General features: G+C 43.1%; 1 protein-coding gene across 3 annotated transcripts in view; it reads left to right on the top strand.

The window, feature by feature from the left end:
* Insr (insulin receptor) overlaps window positions 1–19,146 on the top strand; it is a 132,759-nt gene that overhangs the window by 103,085 nt on the left and 10,528 nt on the right. For 2 of the 3 annotated variants that reach the window (XM_028779715.1, XM_028779717.1), the window contains 8 exons: window positions 5,573–5,847; window positions 6,686–6,825; window positions 10,943–11,102; window positions 12,912–13,014; window positions 14,945–15,012; window positions 17,022–17,266; window positions 18,622–18,732; window positions 18,922–19,081. In XM_028779715.1, the coding sequence (XP_028635548.1) occupies window positions 5,573–5,847; window positions 6,686–6,825; window positions 10,943–11,102; window positions 12,912–13,014; window positions 14,945–15,012; window positions 17,022–17,266; window positions 18,622–18,732; window positions 18,922–19,081 (1,262 nt within the window). The remainder of the gene's footprint in view (window positions 1–5,572; window positions 5,848–6,685; window positions 6,826–10,942; window positions 11,103–12,911; window positions 13,015–14,944; window positions 15,013–17,021; window positions 17,267–18,621; window positions 18,733–18,921; window positions 19,082–19,146) is intronic. The other variant, XM_028779716.1, reaches the window with a different exon arrangement.

The following is a 19,146-nucleotide window of genomic DNA, read 5'->3' as shown; positions in this document are numbered from 1 at the left end:
CTATCATCTATTCATTCTATTGCCTATATATCTAATCTATAATCTATCTATATTTATCTATTAATTTAATCTATCATCTATCTAATCTATAATCTATCTATAGCATCTAACATCTTTCAATCATCTGTTAATCTAATCTATAATTTATCTATGTATCTTAATCTAATCTATCTACCTGTCAGTCATCTATTCATCCTGTTACCTATCTATCTATCTATCTATCTATCTTTATTTATTTATTTATTAATCTAATCCATCATCTAATCTATCTATAGTGTCTATTATTCATCTATCTATCTATCTATCTATCTATCTATCTATCTATCTATCTTATATCTCTATCTATTTCCAGGTCTAATCTGACCTCTAGTGGCCAACTGAAATAAAATCTGTTGTCATTGAAGGTCTAGAGTTTTGTGGCCTTCTTTCTAAGCTGGATTTCTCATCTAACCCCCCAGTTGATGTTTGGGGCTAGATTACTCAGTGGGGTGAGGAACATCCTGGGCATGGTAGGATGCTGAACTCTGCCCACTCCACAGCAGTGACATCACAGTCTTCCAAAGAAGTAATGGAGGAATTCTCTAGTTAACTCTACTGGTTTAATATGGGATTGCTGGATAATGAAATCATGTTTATGAATGTAGTTCAGAGGGCTTCATTGATACTCTCCCTCAGGAGTCATTCATTAACATAGTAGTTTTTACATTTAATCCTTAGTGTTTAAGGATTTACTTACTTTTATTTTAATGTGTTTGGATTTTTTGCTTCTTATGTGTGTCTATGTACCATGTACATGTCTGGTGCCAGCAGATGCCAGAAGAGAGCACTGGATTCTCTGGGACTAGAGTTATGGAGGGTTGTGATACCATGTAGACGCTGGGAACTAAACTACCTCTGCAAGAGCAGCCAGTGCTTCTAACTACTGACCCATCTCTCCTTATATTATTTGGATAGAATCCCTTTGAGATGCAGTCATACCCTAGAGATCTTATGGGTAAAGCAGTCAAGCCAATGTAGTGTGTAAGCAAGCCACACAAAACCTTTGGTTTGGTTACGACGGGACTGGACAGATGGCTCAGTGACTAAGAGCACTTACTGCCCTTGCAGAGGATTGGAGCTCAGTTCCCAGTCCTCATATTGGTTCACAACCACCCATAACTGAAGATCCAAGGAGTCTGTTGCCTTCTTGTGGGCTCTGTGGGCACTGCACATATATGCATGCCCTGCAGTTAAAATAAAACAAATCTTTAAAAAGTTATAGTCACATTGTACTGCAGTCAGTGTGCAACTACAGATATCTTTTAAATGAATCTTAATCTATCAGGTTTATTTAATATACTTTCTTGAGCTGGGTGTTTTAGTGCATTGGTAGATTACTTGTGTAGCATGTGGTGGACCGTGAGTGCCCTAACAATGAAATAAAATAAAGGTAAAAACGGAGTTCAACATCTGATTCTGCAGTTAATTAATAGATTCAGTGCCCTGCCCTGCAGACATGAGGTGGAAAGCAGAGGAGTGACTGAGCCCACAGCTCTGCAGAAATCAAACAAAACTGTAAATGCAACAGAGTAAATGCAAAATTAAAATACGTTAAAATAAGATAGTTCAAAGACTTACTATCCAATACTGTAAATGTAAAGTTTAATTTTCAACGCTATACAAATAAAATAAAAATAATTATTGTCTTTGCTAGAAAATGCCAACATGCAGCTTGTAGGCTTGCACAAAGCAAAGTTACTACAGATCTTCAATTTTAAAACTGTAAGGGGTCAGAGGTACCTTAAGATAGCTTAAGACCTCAGCTGAGGTCTGGGCTCTTTGCCCTTCCTCTATTCATGGTGTGTTTGACTGGCTTGATCCTGTACAGGTCAGTCTAGGCAGAGTACTAACTGCAAGAGTACTAGCTGCAAGTGAAAAATACACATACATATAAAATAAGAGTCATAACAGTAAACATTCAAAATAAAGTAAAAACTTCAATAAAGCAAACTCCACTCTGTGTCCATGGCATGTTTGACGAGTCCACATCATCTTTAGATGCTCAGATATGATTTCCCCAGTGTTAGTTGTGAGGCTTGAGTATCCTGCTTATTTTTTTTTTGTCAGATGCATTTGTGACTGTACAGAAATTATCTCGATCCCACTAAAATGAATCTAACTGAGGCTTAATAAGCTGTTTTCATTTTCTGTTAACAAGGCCATTGTCCAAAATGAGGGATAAAAGGATAATATCCAGAGACTTTAATTTGTGGCTTTAGATCCAAATATCTTAAGTAAGAGGCTGAGAAAGGATTGCTGGGAGTTCAAGGCCAGCATGGGCTAAATTGTGAGTTCCTGGAAAGCCTGGGCTACAGAGTGAGACTTTGTTTCCAAACAGCAAGCAGACAAAAGGAAGCAACCAAAACAAAATGTCTGAATGACTCTGGATCCAAAGCGTTAATCTCTCAGGAACAGTGTAAGGTCTGCAGCCAGGAAGGCGACTGGGAAGGCATGGGAAAGTATAATGAGGACAGGAAGTGATTTTTCTGGAGAAGTACACAGAACCCTGCAGGAGAACAGAGCTTCCTGAAGCACTGTGAAGAGCTACAACGTGTGCAGTCCAGGGATGCTATGTTTTTGTTTATATATTTGCATTTATTCTTTGGGAATTTCATACTTTCTCATGATGTACTGTGGTTATATCACCTCTCACATCCCTTAAACACCTCCAAACTTCATCCCACCACATCCGCCCCCCAAATCTCTTCTTTTGTTATCCCGTTTACATAATCCACTGAGTCCAAATAGAGGAGTCCATCTACCCATAGGTGTGGGGACATCCACTGGGGTGCGGATGCCAGGAGCCACACCCTCAAAAAGAAAGGCAACTCTTCTCTCCTGTTGGTAGCTGCTCAGCTGAGGTCTGGGCTCTTTACCCTTCCTCTATTCATGGTGTGTTTGACTGTCTTGATCCTGTACAGGTCAGTCTAGGCAGCAGTAGGTGCTGTGAGTTTATGAGTGTCACAGCCATGCCGCGTCTGGAGACTGGCCATTCACAGCACTTCTCTCCACCCTTCAGGCCTTACACTCTCCCCAGCTCCTCTTCCACGATGCTCCCTGGGCCTTTGTGGGAGGAGTATGATTTAGGTGTCCCATTGAGGACTGAGAACTCTATCTTCTGGTTCCATATCTTTAATCTTTCAGGTTGTATAATTTGGAAAAAAAACAAACACCAACTTTTAACCTCAGCTTAGGTTATGCTCAGGTAATTCCAGACACTATAGGTTAATATCGTATCCAGTTTGCAGTATTACCAGACACACAAAGTTTCTGACGTTTCAGAGTCCTTTCAGCTTGACAGTAGTTTCTTCGGGGGATCTACTTTAGGAAATAGTAAGGCATACAGTAATCAAAACTATTTGAAGTGAGAAAAAAATAGGAATACTCTTTTCTTTATGGATCAGTCTTAGGTCTTAGGCAAGGTAAGCATGTACTATATTATTGAGCTGTACCCAAAGGATGCTCTTATTTGAAAAATAGGAAGATAGTTGACTGAAAGATAGATCATGCATTAACTGATAGGAGCCTCCTGATAGGTTATGCAGTCTCAGGTTGTCAGCCCTAGACATATGTACATATGCTCAACACTAAATGGACCCCATAGATTATAAATGTTTGTGTATACATACAAATACATACACATTTATATAATCTATGCATGCATCAAAAATGATTGACATAAGCTATATACATATATATGTATATATACAGACATATATGTATTATATATATACATATATATATATACACACACACACACATATATAATGTTTGTATCAATAATTAAGGAAGGAAAGGTATTGAGAAGGAGTAGGTGACATGGGTTGGTGGAAATGGTGTAAATTATATTCATATATAAAATTCTCAGAAAGTTAACTTTTTATTTTAAAGGAATACATGCACCATTCGTAGTTAAGAGGAGAAAATCCTAATTTTAAGTGAGGAAAACCCAAACAGAACCAAAACAGAAATCTTGTTCTTCTTAAGACTTTAAAAAGAGTTTATTTTTTATTTCTGTATATCTGTGTGAGCATATGCCATGTGTGTTGGTGCCTACAGAAGCCAGAAGAGGGTGTTGGATCCTGTGGAGCGTTTGTGAGCGGCCTGATGTGGGCGCTGGAAAACTAACTCAGGTCTTGTGGGTGTTCAGGAAGCTCTCTTAAAGCATGCTTTAAGGGGAGGACTCAGTGACTGTTCCCACCTAACAGTGTAGCATGCAGCTGGCTGGATCATCATCATAGTCCAACATTTTTTAAGCAAAAATAATTGCACAGGGGGAGCAGTGCAGTGGGTCATGGGAGTTATGAAGGAGTTACATTTTCCCACATACTTTCTCTCTTCAGTTCTTTGTGTGTTATCTCTCAGCATTTATCTACCTCTACCTATATCTGTATCTGTATCTGTATCTGTATCTGTATCTGTATCTGTATCTGTATCTGTATCTGTATCTATCTAATCTCTATATCTATATCATCTTTTAGGGGAAGGGGCTATCTTTTCCTTGCTATAACCCCAGTGGTAAGATTTTATTACCAAGGATAGGTGCTTTGTCTCTCAAGTTCCACAGTGCCCTCTAAGCACAATGGCACGTTTGAATGACAATGTGGGGCCTTCCATAATGACTCAGTTAGTGACATGTGTGCCCTCATGCTTATGAGGAACTGAGTCAAAAACTCTGGAGGCTGGAGAGATTACCCAGTGATTAAAAATGCTTACTGCTCTTGCAGAGGACCTGATTTCAATTTCCAGCACCCACAACAAGTGGCTCACAGCTGCCTGTAACTTCAGCTCCAGGGGATCTGATGCCCCCTTCTGGACTCTGAGGGTATCTGCACTCACATGCATATGCCCACTCACATATACAAACACTTAAAAGTAAGACAGATCTTAAAAAAAAAAAGAGGCCCAACATGGTGACTCATGTCTGTAATCCCAGTGCTAGCGACGTGAAGCTCGATTGTTCTTTAGGTCAAAGTCAGTCAGCCTATTCAGTGAGTCATAGGCCAGTGAGAGGCACTGCATTAAGGAAAGAATTTAAAAGGTGGACAGCTCTTGAGGAACACCACTCCAGGTTGTCCTTTGGCCTCCTTGTGAAGCTACGCACATATCAACATAAACACATGTGTACACATGCATGCACACATGCACACACCATCCCCACACAAGTGATTATGTGTGATTGTAAATTGTACCCTTTACCACCAGCACCCCCAAATAGCAATACTCTTGCGTGCTTTCCAAATCTTAACAACTCTGCCCCTAATGGCCCTTTCTTCAGAAAATTGCAAACCTTCAATTAAACATATTGAGGGAATTTGGGGTAGTCCTATAGACAAGAACACCCCGAGGGTGGGTGTACCATCAGTGTCAATGTCTCTGAGAAGGGTGTCTGTGTGGAAATTAATCTATGTCCCCTGTACCTCCCCCTCTACCCTGTCTCTTTCTTTTTAATTAATTAAGCACTGCTTTCTCCAGTATCATTTTATTTTAAGATAGTGATGTTATGACCCCCACATATGGTTTCTTCTTACAGGCCATCCCGAAAGCGAAGATCCCTTGAAGAGGTGGGCAACGTGACAGCCACCACGCCCACACTCCCAGATTTCCCCAATATATCCTCTACCGTTGTGCCCACAAGCCAGGAGGAGCACAGGCCATTTGAGAAAGTGGTAAACAAAGAGTCACTTGTCATCTCTGGCCTCAGACACTTCACTGGGTACCGCATTGAGCTGCAGGCATGCAATCAAGACGCCCCAGATGAGAGGTGCAGCGTGGCTGCCTACGTCAGTGCCCGGACCATGCCTGAAGGTGAGCTTGCTTTCCTCTGGGGATACACTTTACAAGGTTGGAGAACCAACTGGCCACAGACTAGCTGTGTCTCCGCTACACAGTGTTCTATCTTGATTTATTACCAATATTGGCATTGAACACCTAGGTTTAAGGGGTCCTCATGCCTACTTAAGTGTCTCCCGATGTCTTAGTTTCTGTTCTTATTGTTGTGATAAAAATCTTCTGACAAATCAACTTAAAGGAGGAAGGGTTTATTTTAGCTCACCATTCAAGGTACATTTCACTGTGGCCGGGAAGTCTGTGAAGAAGGAGCTTGAAGTAGGTGGTTCCGTCATATCCATATCCTGAGGAAGAGAACAGCAAATGCATTCTGGTGCTCAGCAACCTTTCTTCATTTATACAGTCTACAATCCTGTGTAGGGAATGGTGCCACCCAAAGTGGACCTTCCCAACTCAGCATAATTAAGATTATCTCCCACAGACAAGCTCAGGTTCCCATCTCATTTGGTTCTAAATCTTGTCAGGTTGGCAATTAACATGAACCATTACACACCTATTACCATATCCTAATATTTTCTCTGTGTATGTTCATATGGGTGTATGTGTATGTTGAAGCCAAAAATTAACCTTGGACACCTTTTTTGAGGTGTCATTTATCTTTGGTTTTTTGAGGCAGGATTGAACTCAGGCTTTATTGGCTGAGGTATCTTCTCACTTCATGAGTTTTACGTGTTCTGCTGAAGAAAATAAGACATGGGGAAATTACATAACCTGCTTTAACCAGGTCGTTTAGCTGTTGGTGGCCACAATAGCATTTGATTCCAGAGTTATATCATCCTTTAATTGCTTCTTATAGCTAAGGCAGATGACATCGTTGGCCCTGTGACCCATGAAATCTTTGAGAACAATGTTGTACACTTAATGTGGCAAGAGCCAAAGGAACCTAATGGTCTGATTGTGCTGTATGAAGTGAGCTATCGGCGATACGGTGATGAGGTAAGGATTCCAGGTCTTGATTTTGTATGATGTGATTCTGGGGAAGATGTGAACAAATGTCTACTCACTCCAAATAGGGACCAAATTACAGACCAAAGTAAGAATACTATCAAAGTCCTACATGGTGAGCCAATGTCTTTTATTGGTGGTTACTTATAGTAGTATGAGTGTGGGCTTACTTACAGGCACAGAGATGACTCAAAGGTAGGTATATCACCAAAAGCCCATCTCTCAGTGTGGATGATAACTCCTGACAGCTGGAACCCTGGAGCTCTCTGAAGGACTTTGCAGGCAGCTTTCCCAGTCAGTCTCCTCTCCTTAGTAGTCTTACCTGTTTAATTTTAGGGAAGATGAGGACTTGTGAGTCTCAGAAGTTTCAGGAACTTCCTGAGACATGTGAGTGGTTGACTTCCTGAGCCTTACAGAGCTTTGCTTTAGAACTTTCAGAGTATAAAGAAAGTTCCTTTCAGGTTGGAATGTTTTAATTTGTTGTAAGCTGCTATACAATACAGAACAGGAACTTTCCAAGTTCCTCCAGTTATCCAAAGCTTCCCACACCAGATGCTATGTTATTAGAATTCAAATCTTTGATGCAATCTTCCCAGGGAGATGGATAGAAATGCCAGTTTAGAATCTTTTTATTTCTTTTGTCACTTAAGTTTTTTTAAAAATGAAATTTATTTATTGCGTGTGGAGGGGTAGGAGAGTGTGTGGCCATGCCATAGCCCGCTTGAGGCAGTCAGAGGACAATTTTGGAGAGTCAGCTTGTTCCTTCTACTGTGTGGGTTCTGTGGATTGAACTCAGGTCATTGGGCTTTGCTGCACGTGCTGTGTGTGCTGTACACACGTGTGACCATCTTTCCTATGTCTTTCATCATATCTGTGGCAGGATTTTCAGCTATGTCCTTCCAGCTGGGTGGTGGGCTGCTTGCATTTCTGTCCTTTCTCACAGGATGAGGCTCATTCTATGTTAGAGAGAAAGTCATCCCACACTGGGAATGCATCACTTCAATCCTTCGTATGTGCTTCCTTGCTACACCAGGGACTGTGGGGGTCGATGGGAGGGTGCAGAGATAGTGAGCATCCAGGAGGAAATCTGAAGTTGTAGCTAAGCTGCCAGAGGGAACACTGTGAGTTGACACTCAGTGACATTACGGCTGCCTCTCAGCTGCCAGAGAGCACCCCTGAGAGCTGAACACCCACCTTCACCAGGGGGCTGCAGCTCTGAAACAGGTGCTTATGTTTGTGCAGCTTCCTAAGGACGCTGAAGGCAACATGAGCCCTATGCAAACGTAACTGTGAGCCAATGACACTTTATAATAACAGATGGTGGGCTGAGTTTGTGCCAGAATTTGCCCTTGATATAGCAAAACTGACTTCACAAAACTTTCAGAGTTCTAGTAAAGTATAATAAATCCTCAAAAATAGATAGGATTCCCCCGAGGACTCTTTCTTCCTTTTGGTACCCAAAGGTTGCCTTTAACAGTGACTCAGAACATGGAGTCAGCCCATGACCTACAGAACAAATCTCCAGTGTGTTTTTCCTTCCTTTCTTCCTTCCTTCCTTCCTTCCTTCCTTCCTTCCTTCCTTCCTTCCTTCCTTCCTTCTTTCCTTCCTTCCTTCCTTCCTCCCTCCCTTCCTTCATTCCCTTCTTAAGACTTATTTCTATTTATATATACCTCTGTGTGTAGTATGAATCTGGACTCACCATCTGTTTATCTCTGATGTTCCCTGACCTAAGTGTCTCTGACTGGAGCCTGCTTTCTTGGAGGTAGGCAGGACTGTGTCCTTGGTTGGAGCAGGCCTCCTTGGAGGCAGACAGTCTTGTCTCTGGTTGGTGGAGGCTCCTACTTGGAGGCAGACAGTCTTGTCTCTGGTTGGTGGAGGCTCCTATGTCCCTGCTTAGGGTGAACCTCCTGTGTCCCTGCTTAGGGTCAACCTCCTGGGAGACAGGCAGGCTTTGGAGTCCAGAGGCAGGATCTTCCCCAGTTGCAGATGGGGGTACATATTGGAAGGACTACAGGGCTCAGGCAGATAGGGATGAGTCTCACATTTGCTGGGCTCCCTGGGGGGCCCAGATAACCATGAGTTGTGGGGCAGGGCTCTCACCTGTGTCCTTTGTTATGACAGACCTCCTGGGAGACAGGCAAGCCACAGGGTGTGGGAAAGGGCCTGGGATGCCTATCTGCCCTTGCTGTGAGTGCAGACTGGAAGCTTATCTCAAGATTTTTAAGACTATTTTGAAAACACAAACCTAGCTACAAAACCTTACAACTATGATAGCCTCCATCTGCAAGTGATGTGTCTGTGACTCAGTGTATGTAGTTATGCATGTGGTGTGTATCTGTGTTTCTATGTGTTGTGTGTCTCTGTGTATATGTCTGTATGTTGTATGTCCATGGAGAGCAGTTATGCTCTAGAATTTTCTGTTGCATTCCTTTCTTGTTCTACCCCTGAAGATACCTGTGGTAATTATAGAACCCTAGAGACAGGGCTCCCCTTGAGCCCTCAGCAACTACCCTGGGCTTCCGAAGTTGCTTGTCTGTCCTTTTCTGCTTGATGACTCACTCCATTGGAATGAGAACTGAGTTGTCCGCCCGCCTCCTGCTACCTGGCTCAGCTGATTTGTCTCTCCTTAATGAACGTCACATGATGAGCACAGGCGTTCTTACATTTTCTTTCTTTTCTGTACCCTGGCCCTCTTAAAACTTGGCCAGCCCAGTTCTCTGCAGGAGAGATGAGTGATGGAACTGTTTTGGAATTTTGGGTCTGATGATTACAGGCTTGACCAAGATATTCCCAGGCAACATGGCTTTCCTCCTAATGAGCTCTGGGTTTACCTTTGGCTGCATGCTTATCAGAGGTGTGTGCCCCCAATTTATTTGTGTCTTATCCTAATAGATCTTTGGAGGAACGCCAACTCTTCCTCCTCTTCCTCCTCTTCCTCCTCTTCCTCCTCTTCCTCCTCTTCCTCTGCCTCCTCCTTTTTGAGACAATGGCTGGCCCCCAACTTCTCATGTAGCCAGTGTAAATGAGGATGGCCTTGAGCTTCCACACTTCCTGACTCCGTCTTCCTATGCTGGTGTACTCACACGTGCATCAACTTGGTTTATGTGAGGCTGAGATGGAACTCAGGGCATCATGCATACCAGGCAAGCTTTCCACCACCTGGACCACCGATCCATGGTTGCTTCCCAGCTCTTGTTATGAAGCTGGGAGTGGGGTAGGTGCGGGAAGAATGACACCTTTTGTGTTTGCTCATAGACATTAAGTCTGTGGCTCCATTTAATTCTGATGAGCCCGGGTGGTCTAGAAAATGACTTAAACCATGAAAGTCCCTTCACTGCCACTTGTTTTTTGACTATGCGAGATTCCTCAACAAAATACCCTACTGTGATGGGATGGGTAAGAGGAGATGTTTTAGAGACAAATGGTTCTGTGTTCAAGGGCTAGCTCTATGTTGTGTGACACAAACAAATGTCTCGTCATCCCAGATAGAGCACTAAGGACAGATCAAAGAAATGATCCCACTCAGGTTTAGCTTAGTGAATCAGTGGATTTATTGTGGTTACTTATAGAAGTCTGGGTCACCAGACGGAAGCTCCATCATCAAGAAACTGGCTCCAGCATGATAGCCACTCAGAATCTGCATCCCTCAAGCTCCTGATTGGCTGGTTAAAGAGCTCCCAGCACACTCATTCTCAGACCCCTGCTTTTTGTTTTGAGACAAGGTCTCAGTGGTGGGTGCTTAACTAGAATGTACAGTGAGGGGCTGAGGCATGGCTCAGGGGTAGAGGCTCTGCTGCAAATCCCCAGGTGAGGGGTTGGGAACCTGGCTGAGTAGCAGAGAACTGGCCACCAAATCATGAGTTCGAGTCTATCTTGAGCTACATGAGACCCTGTCTCAAGAAAACAAAAGCGTCACTCCTACCCTGCCCATAAATAAAAATGGAAAAAAACAAACCAACAAAAAAATTAATTCTCAAAGCCTCTGACAGGTTAGACTCTTCTGCTTTTTGCTCCCTCCACTTGACCTGAGTGGGAGCCATGTTCCCATCTGGGATGCACATGGCCAGGTGTGCAAAACTCAACTAACCATCTTCTCTTTGCTTCCAGGAACTGCACCTCTGTGTCTCCCGGAAGCATTTTGCACTGGAGCGGGGCTGCAGGCTGCGAGGGCTCTCCCCAGGAAACTACAGTGTTCGAGTCCGGGCTACCTCCCTGGCAGGAAATGGCTCCTGGACAGAACCCACCTATTTTTATGTGACTGATTATTGTAAGTCTCCATAACAACCTCAAGTGCTTGGGGCAGTGCTTGGTGCTGTAGGAAGGGTAGAACAGTTTAGAGAATGATCCTGACGGAAGCTATAGGTACTTTAACTTTGGGTCAACCAGAAACTGCAAAATGACCAGCCCTGGGTTTGCCCAACCCTTTCTACCTATAATTCACATCCTCCTCACCCACATAAAAATATGGGCATGCTCATACTCAATATGTAATCTCAGTTTGGGAAGATGGAACTAGGCAGATCCCTGGGGCTCACTGGCCAGCCAGTCTAGCCAGTTGGTGAGCTCTGTGTTCATTGAGAGATGCTGCCTCAAGGAATAACATGAAGAGCGAGGAGGGGTATATGAGAGGGTTTGAAGCTGTGTAAGGGATTTTGGAAATGCTATAATTACATTATAATCTTAAAAAGAAAAGAAATAAAGAAATGACTTAGCATTCAGGAGACAGAGATAAGCAGAGTTCTGGGCTACCCTGGTCTACATAGTGAGTTCTGGGTTAGTGAAGGATACACAGTGAGATCTTGCTTCAAAAACAAAACAAAGCAAAGCAAAACAAAACAGAACAGAACAAAACAACAAAATAAAACAAAACAAAGAACAGAACAAAACAGACCCAACAAAAAAAGACAACATGGAACATAATAGAGAAAGATACATAATGTAGATGTTTTGGGTTCCATAGGCAAGTAGTACATATGTGTACACACATACACAGACACACACACACACATGTGCATGCACAAACACACACTAATAATAGAAAAGAATATGTACTTTAAAATCATAAGTCATTGGGGTGGATATGATTAAGAAACGTATACATGTATAAAATTGTTAAATGATACACTTATTAAAAATTCTAAAGGAATTAAAAATTATAATTTTCATAATTTTTCAGAGAACCCTTTGTCCTGACTCTAGCCTCCCTTCTCTTAAAGAACAAGGGAGGAGGCGGGGACACACAAAAGCATGTAACCAGACTACTGTCATTTCTTGGATCTCATTCAACCATCAGCATTCATGAATACATCCTGTGGTAGGAGTCAGCAGGTGCAAGGAAACAGTTTGTTGTCGATTCACAGGGGAACTCAAAGTAGAGTCTGTCAGGACAGAACTGGTGACAGGCATCATGATGAAGCAATAGCCAAGACTTGACCTATGGGCTGGGAGATGGCTCAGTCAGTAGAGTGCTTACATTGCCCAGGAAGCCCCAGGGACCAGCCTGTCTCTGCCTCACCAGTACTTTGAATGCAAGTACGTAACAGAATGCCCAGGTTTTTTCATGTTTTTTATGTGGGTCTCTAACTCAAGTCCTCATGTTCACACTACAAGCATTCTGTTGACTAAGTCATCTCTCACCACTTTCTCCTTTCAACTTCACATGTTTGTTAAACAAACAAACAAACAAACAACAAACCCATATGAGCCCAGTATGTGCCATTGAGTTGCCATTATATGCATCAGGTGTGGGGCCATCTACTGGGATATGAGGAGCGTCTCACTGGCCATGTCCCTGAAGACTGTTCCTCTCCTAGCAGGCATCAATTACCAATGGCTCCCACATGCTGTGAGTTCATGTATGCAATGGCCCTGTCTTGCTTGGAAATATCCTAGCAGTTTGCTTTATAGCCCAGGGTGGCCTTGAACTCATGGTCCTGCCTCAGTCCCCACCCCTACACCAACCAGGTGGTGCAATAACAGGTGTGACCCACATCAGTTTGCATTTAATGATGTAACTTTTTTTTTTAACCATCAATTCATTTTGATGTTAAACATGTACCATCTTATTCTGTTGCAGTAGATGTCCCATCAAATATTGCCAAAATTATCATCGGGCCCCTCATCTTTGTCTTCCTCTTCAGTGTTGTGATTGGAAGTATTTATCTATTCCTAAGAAAGAGGTAAGGTGGTGTGCTGACAAGCGGCTAACAACTGACTCTCTTGGGGAAAAAACCAATACCATAAATATTGAGTTAGACAGAGCTAAGTTCCTTGTAAATTTTATTCATATTGGATATGCTACATTGCAATTAAGGTAATAAATTTACTGTATAATATTATAATATACTCATTCATACAAATTCTCTTTGAGTCATTGATTCTCTATACATGCTCCCATTGATTTATTTTTGCCCAGCTCTTAGTATCTGCTGCCAACTCAGTGTTGCAGTTGATGAACAAGCATAATTCAAACGTGAATTGCCTACCTTCCTGATGCTATGATAGAATACCTTGACAAAAAGCAACTTTGGTGAGGAAAAGTTGATTTTAGCTTTAGTTCCAGAGGGGAAACAGCCCACTGTCAAAGGGAAGACCTGGCTACAGGGGAGTGAGCACAGTCCTTCACAGTTCATCCAAACAAAGGAAGTAGAGAAAGAATAAAAAGTGGGTCTTGGGTGCATAATCTTCAAAGCTGGTCCTCAGGGACATACTTCTTCATCCAGGCTCCACCCCCAAGAGGGCCTATAACCTTCCAAAACAGCACCAGCAGAGGTGGCCAGTGTTCAGACATGTGGGGGCATTTCATGTTCAACCATAGGGAAGCATAAACGTGGATTATTTTCATTGTTTTAAGGATGTAGCTAGCTTACACAATAATGTGTTTCATTATGATGTTTTTATACAAACATATCACTGTACTTCCTTATAGATACCCTTCCTTGTTCTCCCTCCCACATCCTTTCTAGAAGGTATTTCCCTTTATCCCATATATATGGGATACAGACACACACACACACACACACACACACACACACATATAATTTCTCTATATATAAATGTAATTATATATATAAATATACATATGAAAGAAGCACACCATTCTGTCTTCACCCCCATTATGCTCTCTTGTCCTATCCTCTCCCCTCCTTTGAGCAGCTTCCGTTTCCCTCCTAGTCCCTGATCTACTGTCATGTCATTTATAGCTACCTTTGTCTTTCTGTGTCTAGATTAGTTTGCTTGACATGGTAGCTTCCAGTTCTGTCTTTGCTCTGTTTGCTCTTGGACCATATAGCCAAGGGTGACCTTGAACTTGTGATCTTCCTGCCCCAGCTTCCCACATACTAGGAATACAGGAGTGTGCTACCCCACCCAAAGGTATGGATTAGCATACCTGGCTTGATTGCTGTTGCTTTTCTTTCTTTCATTGAAGAGTCAGACAAAAACTAAGTAAGGCATACATACTTGAAAACTACAAGCAATGTCTCTGATAGATTTTAAATAGTGGCAGAACAGTTTTTTTTCTGTGTCATTTACTATGTCATCATTGCAGAACTGACATGCTTTTACATTCAATCTGCTTTATTGTTCTAGGGTCCTTTCTGTAGCTATGATAAAACATTTTCACCAAAAGAACTTGGGGAAGAAAGGGTTTATTTTAATTTACACTTACCGGTCTCAATCAGGGCAGGGGATTAAGTAGGGACTTGAAGCAGAAATCATGGAGGGAGGCTTGCTCGCTGTTTCACTGTCTGGTTCATGCTCAACTTGCTTTCTTATACAACCCAGGACCACCTGCCAAAGGATGATGCAGTGGGCGGGGCCCTTCTGTATTACTATTTAACAAAATCGTACTCTCATAGATATGTCCACAGACTAATCTGCTCTAGGCAATTCTTCAGTTGAGGCTTCTCCTGTTAGATCACTCTAGGTTGTGTGGGGTTAACAATGAAGGCTAGCCAAAACACTAATTGACATTTTTTTGTCCCTCACTTTCTCTAATTTGGACAAAATGTAGAACAATCCACTCTTGATTTGTAGTGTTTGCCTCTTTCTAGTGCCCAGAGTGCTATGGGATGTTCAAGATGCTGTGTCTCTCTTTTCCTCCTCTAGGCAGCCGGATGGGCCAATGGGACCACTGTACGCATCTTCAAACCCTGAGTACCTCAGTGCCAGTGATGGTGAGCACCACTTCCTTTTTGGTGGGAATCCAGGACCCAGCCTTTGGTTTCCTTTATCATCACTGTTAAGTCAGACCTGAGGATAGGCTAGCATCACAAGGAGGAGGGAAACTATCCCAAAGAGGATGGAGAAGCCCCCTTGAGTGATGAGCTTGCCTGTCTGCTACTATGAGATGTTAGATCTGTTGTCTAGACCTATTTGAGTAGGTTGATACCACCTCCTTGGGACCTCAGGCTGGAATGTGAGACTAAAATCCTTGTGCCATAGCCATAGGATTGTGTGAAAGGTCAGGGCCAAAAACCGACCAGCACACTTGTCATTCTTACTAAGAAGGTAGGAATTGGAAGCCATGACAGCATTTGGAGAGACGAGAATTAGAGACAGTAATGTTGAGGAAATGACTCAGTAGGTGAAATGTTCACTGTCCACACTTGAGGACTGGGTTTGACCCATAATGCCTATATAAAAAGCCGTGATGTGGACCTGTCATTCCAGCACTGGGCAAGCAGAGATGTGGGACTCCACAGCAAGTCAGCCTGGCTTAATCTGTGAGCGGCAGGTTCAATGAGGGTTCGTGTCTCCAAAAAGGAGGTAGAGAGTGATCCAGGAAGACACCTGGTGTCAGCCTCTGGCCTTCATGTGCATGAGCACTTATGTGGACCTGCCCATACATGCATACACAGACACAAATGTCCATACACATATACACACAGACAAACGAAGTGAAGTTAGAGTGGGGCTGTTAGGGGCTGGGTGAGGGCTAAGGAGACATTTGCTGCTGGAGGTAGTTGAATATTAATGGATGCTTATGGTAGGAACTTAGGAGTGATGTTCATACCACTCCTAACTGGACAATGAGTGGCCTGCCCAGAGAAGGCATGCCTGTTTTTCAAGAACTTTGTTATATGATAGTCTCTTCTTTAAAATACCTCATGTAGACGATCACAGTTTGACTTTCAAGGCATGAATGTATTTGACCTGTAGGCTGTTGCCTTGGATAGATAACCTCATTTACTTGTGTTGATTGACAGGCTGAGTGGTTCCAAGGAGTAGCCATAGCTACAAGTTAAGTCTCTTCTTATATGTGGTTTCTTTCCTGGTACCCTTCCTTAGCATGCTCTGTGGGTTCCTAACAGTAAAGGTGGACTACAAAGCACCTTCTTGCTGAGTTCTATGGACCAAAGAGAATCAGAAGGCCATGAAGGAGTCCAGAGGGCAGGGACAGAGACTCTACCATTTTCTAGGAAGAGCTGCTAGGCATTGTAGACACTTTCCCCCCAGTCTATTTTAACCTACACCCTTTCTCCCACTATTCTATTGGTACTTGGTCAAACAACCCCAATGGGAAGTGTGTAAGTTAGTCTTGGTAATTACTGTGACAAAATACTTGACAAAGCAACTTAAGGGAAGAAGGCTTGACTTTGGCTCACAGTTGGAGGGTACAGTCCCTCATGATGGACAAGTCTTGGCAGCTAGTTACATTGTATCCATTGTTTAGGAAGCAGAGAGGAATGAATGCTGGTGCTCAACTCACTTGTTCCTTTTTAGTTAGTCCAGAATTCCAACCTATGGGATGCTGCTGCCCACATTTAGGGTGGATCTTTCTACTTCAATTGACTTAATCTAAAAACTTCCTTCATAAAAACTCCCCAAGGCTTGTCTCCTAGGTGACTCTAGATTCTAGACATTCACAGTATTACCATCTCAGGAATAGGTATCATCCAGTAGCAGGGATCTGGAATCAGACAGGAAAGATGGGGATGCAGCATCATTTTAGTGCTTCCTAAGTAGGATCCTGACCCAGTTGTAGCTCATCATCTAGCCTCTACCATCTTTCTGTTGGTGGCAGACGCTTGTCCTCTTCTGCGTTGTATATTCAATGCCCAACAGAAGTCTTGAGTCACAAAATGAGTAAATATATGTATGTAGATCAAAAAAATGTGGTGGGAGGTGTCTGGGGGCCCTTAAGAGGTTGGCTGCCAATACTGTGTAGATAAGTGAAAAGTAGTGTTTCCATCTTCTGTGTACGTGCCGGACGAGTGGGAGGTACCTCGAGAGAAGATCACCCTCCTACGAGAGCTGGGGCAGGGATCCTTTGGTATGGTGTATGAAGGCAATGCCAAGGATATCATCAAGGGTGAGGCAGAGACCCGTGTTGCAGTGAAGACTGTCAACGAGTCAGCCAGTCTTCGAGAACGGATCGAGTTCCTCAATGAGGCATCAGTGATGAAGGGATTCACCTGCCATCATGTGGTGAGTCTATCTGGGATGGGGCAAAGACTTCCACTCATGCTCCTTGTTTGTTCTGCCTCCACTGCCTAGAGCCACCCAGTATACTGGATGTAGACTGGTACCCACTCCCATTCTATTAAACCTCCCCTCTCTTCTCAATCTCATCTTTTCCCAGCTTACCCAGAATCAAACTCTATAACTGTCCTGTCAGTTTCTAGATTCTTCCATTGTATTTTAGACGTTTCCATTGATTTCTTTCCTCTTCTTGACTTCCCTGTAACCCTTAGCTGCATGAAAGTCCACCTCTTCATACCTGCCCTAATTCTTCTCCCCGAAGCCGAAACAAATCTTCCTTGCCTTTCTGTTCCCAGGGTGGCTCTTTATTTCTTGTTGAGCCTTATGTTCTTTTATCCGTATCAGGCATATTTAAGGCTACCTTCTGTGTGATGTCTACTGCAGACAGGTGAACTAAATTTATTCACCTCTTGGTATTTAGACCAAAGGAAGGACTCCATTAGAACTCTATTGGTCAGCCAAGGAGGTTATTTCAATTCCTTGCAAGAGTATGGGTTTTCTTATAGAAGTATGGACAATGCACATAGCTACATCACCAAGAAACCCACCCTCGCCTGAGTGATGGCTCATGAAATCTGGAATCTTAGTGCTCTCCGTACCACTTACAGGCAGCTTGAGAGATTGTAGAATCTATTCTATCTAAAGCTTTTACTACTAATATAATCTTGGAAAGGGTTGGTGGTCTTGTGAATCTTATTAATTTTAGGAACTTTCTTAGACTTATAAGTGATTTGCTTCCTGAACAATGTAAGTTCTTTTTACTTCCTCAGTCTTAAGGAGCTTTCCTCAAGGATGGGAAGCTTCAATTCAGAAGAAGTTGCTAGGTATCAGCTCCTACATGCCTTGCTCTTGCTGATACTGAAGCAGATTCTTGACCTCCCTCCTAGACATTCTGTTGCAGGGAAGACAGTTCCCAAACTAGTAGGAGCATGTTAGGAGAAAAATGCTGGGAGAAAGTGAAAAAGAGAGAGGAAGAGAATTGTAGTATATTTGAGCAAGGATTAAACCATTTAAAGGATTGAACCATGTGTCCATGGGAGAGAGGGATCAGGTTAAAGAGAGCAGGAAAGGCAAAGGTCTGGAGGTAAGAATATGATTTATATACTGAGGAACATTAGGCTAGTGAGATTTGCTTGGGATGTTCTATATATGAGTGGGTGTTTGCTCCCTCATTCTAGGGCTGGCCATACTCCATTCAAGCACAGGGTGGCCTGTGTGCTATAGGCGCCAGACAGAGAACGCACTGTGAGGTGAAATAAAACCAGGACCCTTTTCAAATCACCTCTATGCTTGTTCTGCAGGTACGCCTTCTTGGGGTGGTATCCAAAGGCCAGCCAACACTGGTAGTGATGGAATTGATGGCTCATGGAGACCTGAAAAGTCACCTTCGTTCTCTGCGGCCAGATGCGGAGGTAAGCTGCTTCTAGGCCCCCACCAGGGCACCTGATCTTACGTACTTAGGTATACCAACCTCGCTAAATGCAAACCCATGTTCTGACTTCAGAATAACCCTGGCTACACCCCACCCCCACCTACACACCCTGTAAGAGATGATTTAGATGGAATCAGAGTGCTAATTGCAACCCATGTTTTGACTTTAGAATAACCCAGGCCGCCCTCCCCCTACCTTGCAAGAAATGATTCAGATGACAGCAGAAATTGCTGATGGCATGGCATACTTGAACGCCAAGAAGTTTGTGCACCGGGACCTGGCAGCTCGAAACTGCATGGTTGCCCATGATTTTACTGTCAAAATTGGAGGTGTGTCTCAGAATCCTTGAGAGAGAGAGAGAGAGAGAGAGAGAGAGAGAGAGAGAGAGAGAGAG

The sequence above is a fragment of the Grammomys surdaster genome, unplaced genomic scaffold, assembly GCF_004785775.1.
Source record: "Grammomys surdaster isolate TR1022 unplaced genomic scaffold, NIH_TR_1.0 362, whole genome shotgun sequence".
In the NCBI taxonomy this organism is placed as follows: domain Eukaryota; kingdom Metazoa; phylum Chordata; class Mammalia; order Rodentia; family Muridae; genus Grammomys; species Grammomys surdaster.
The sequence above is the reverse complement of the archived record's forward strand: the minus strand, read 5'-3'. Positions and strand labels throughout refer to the sequence as shown.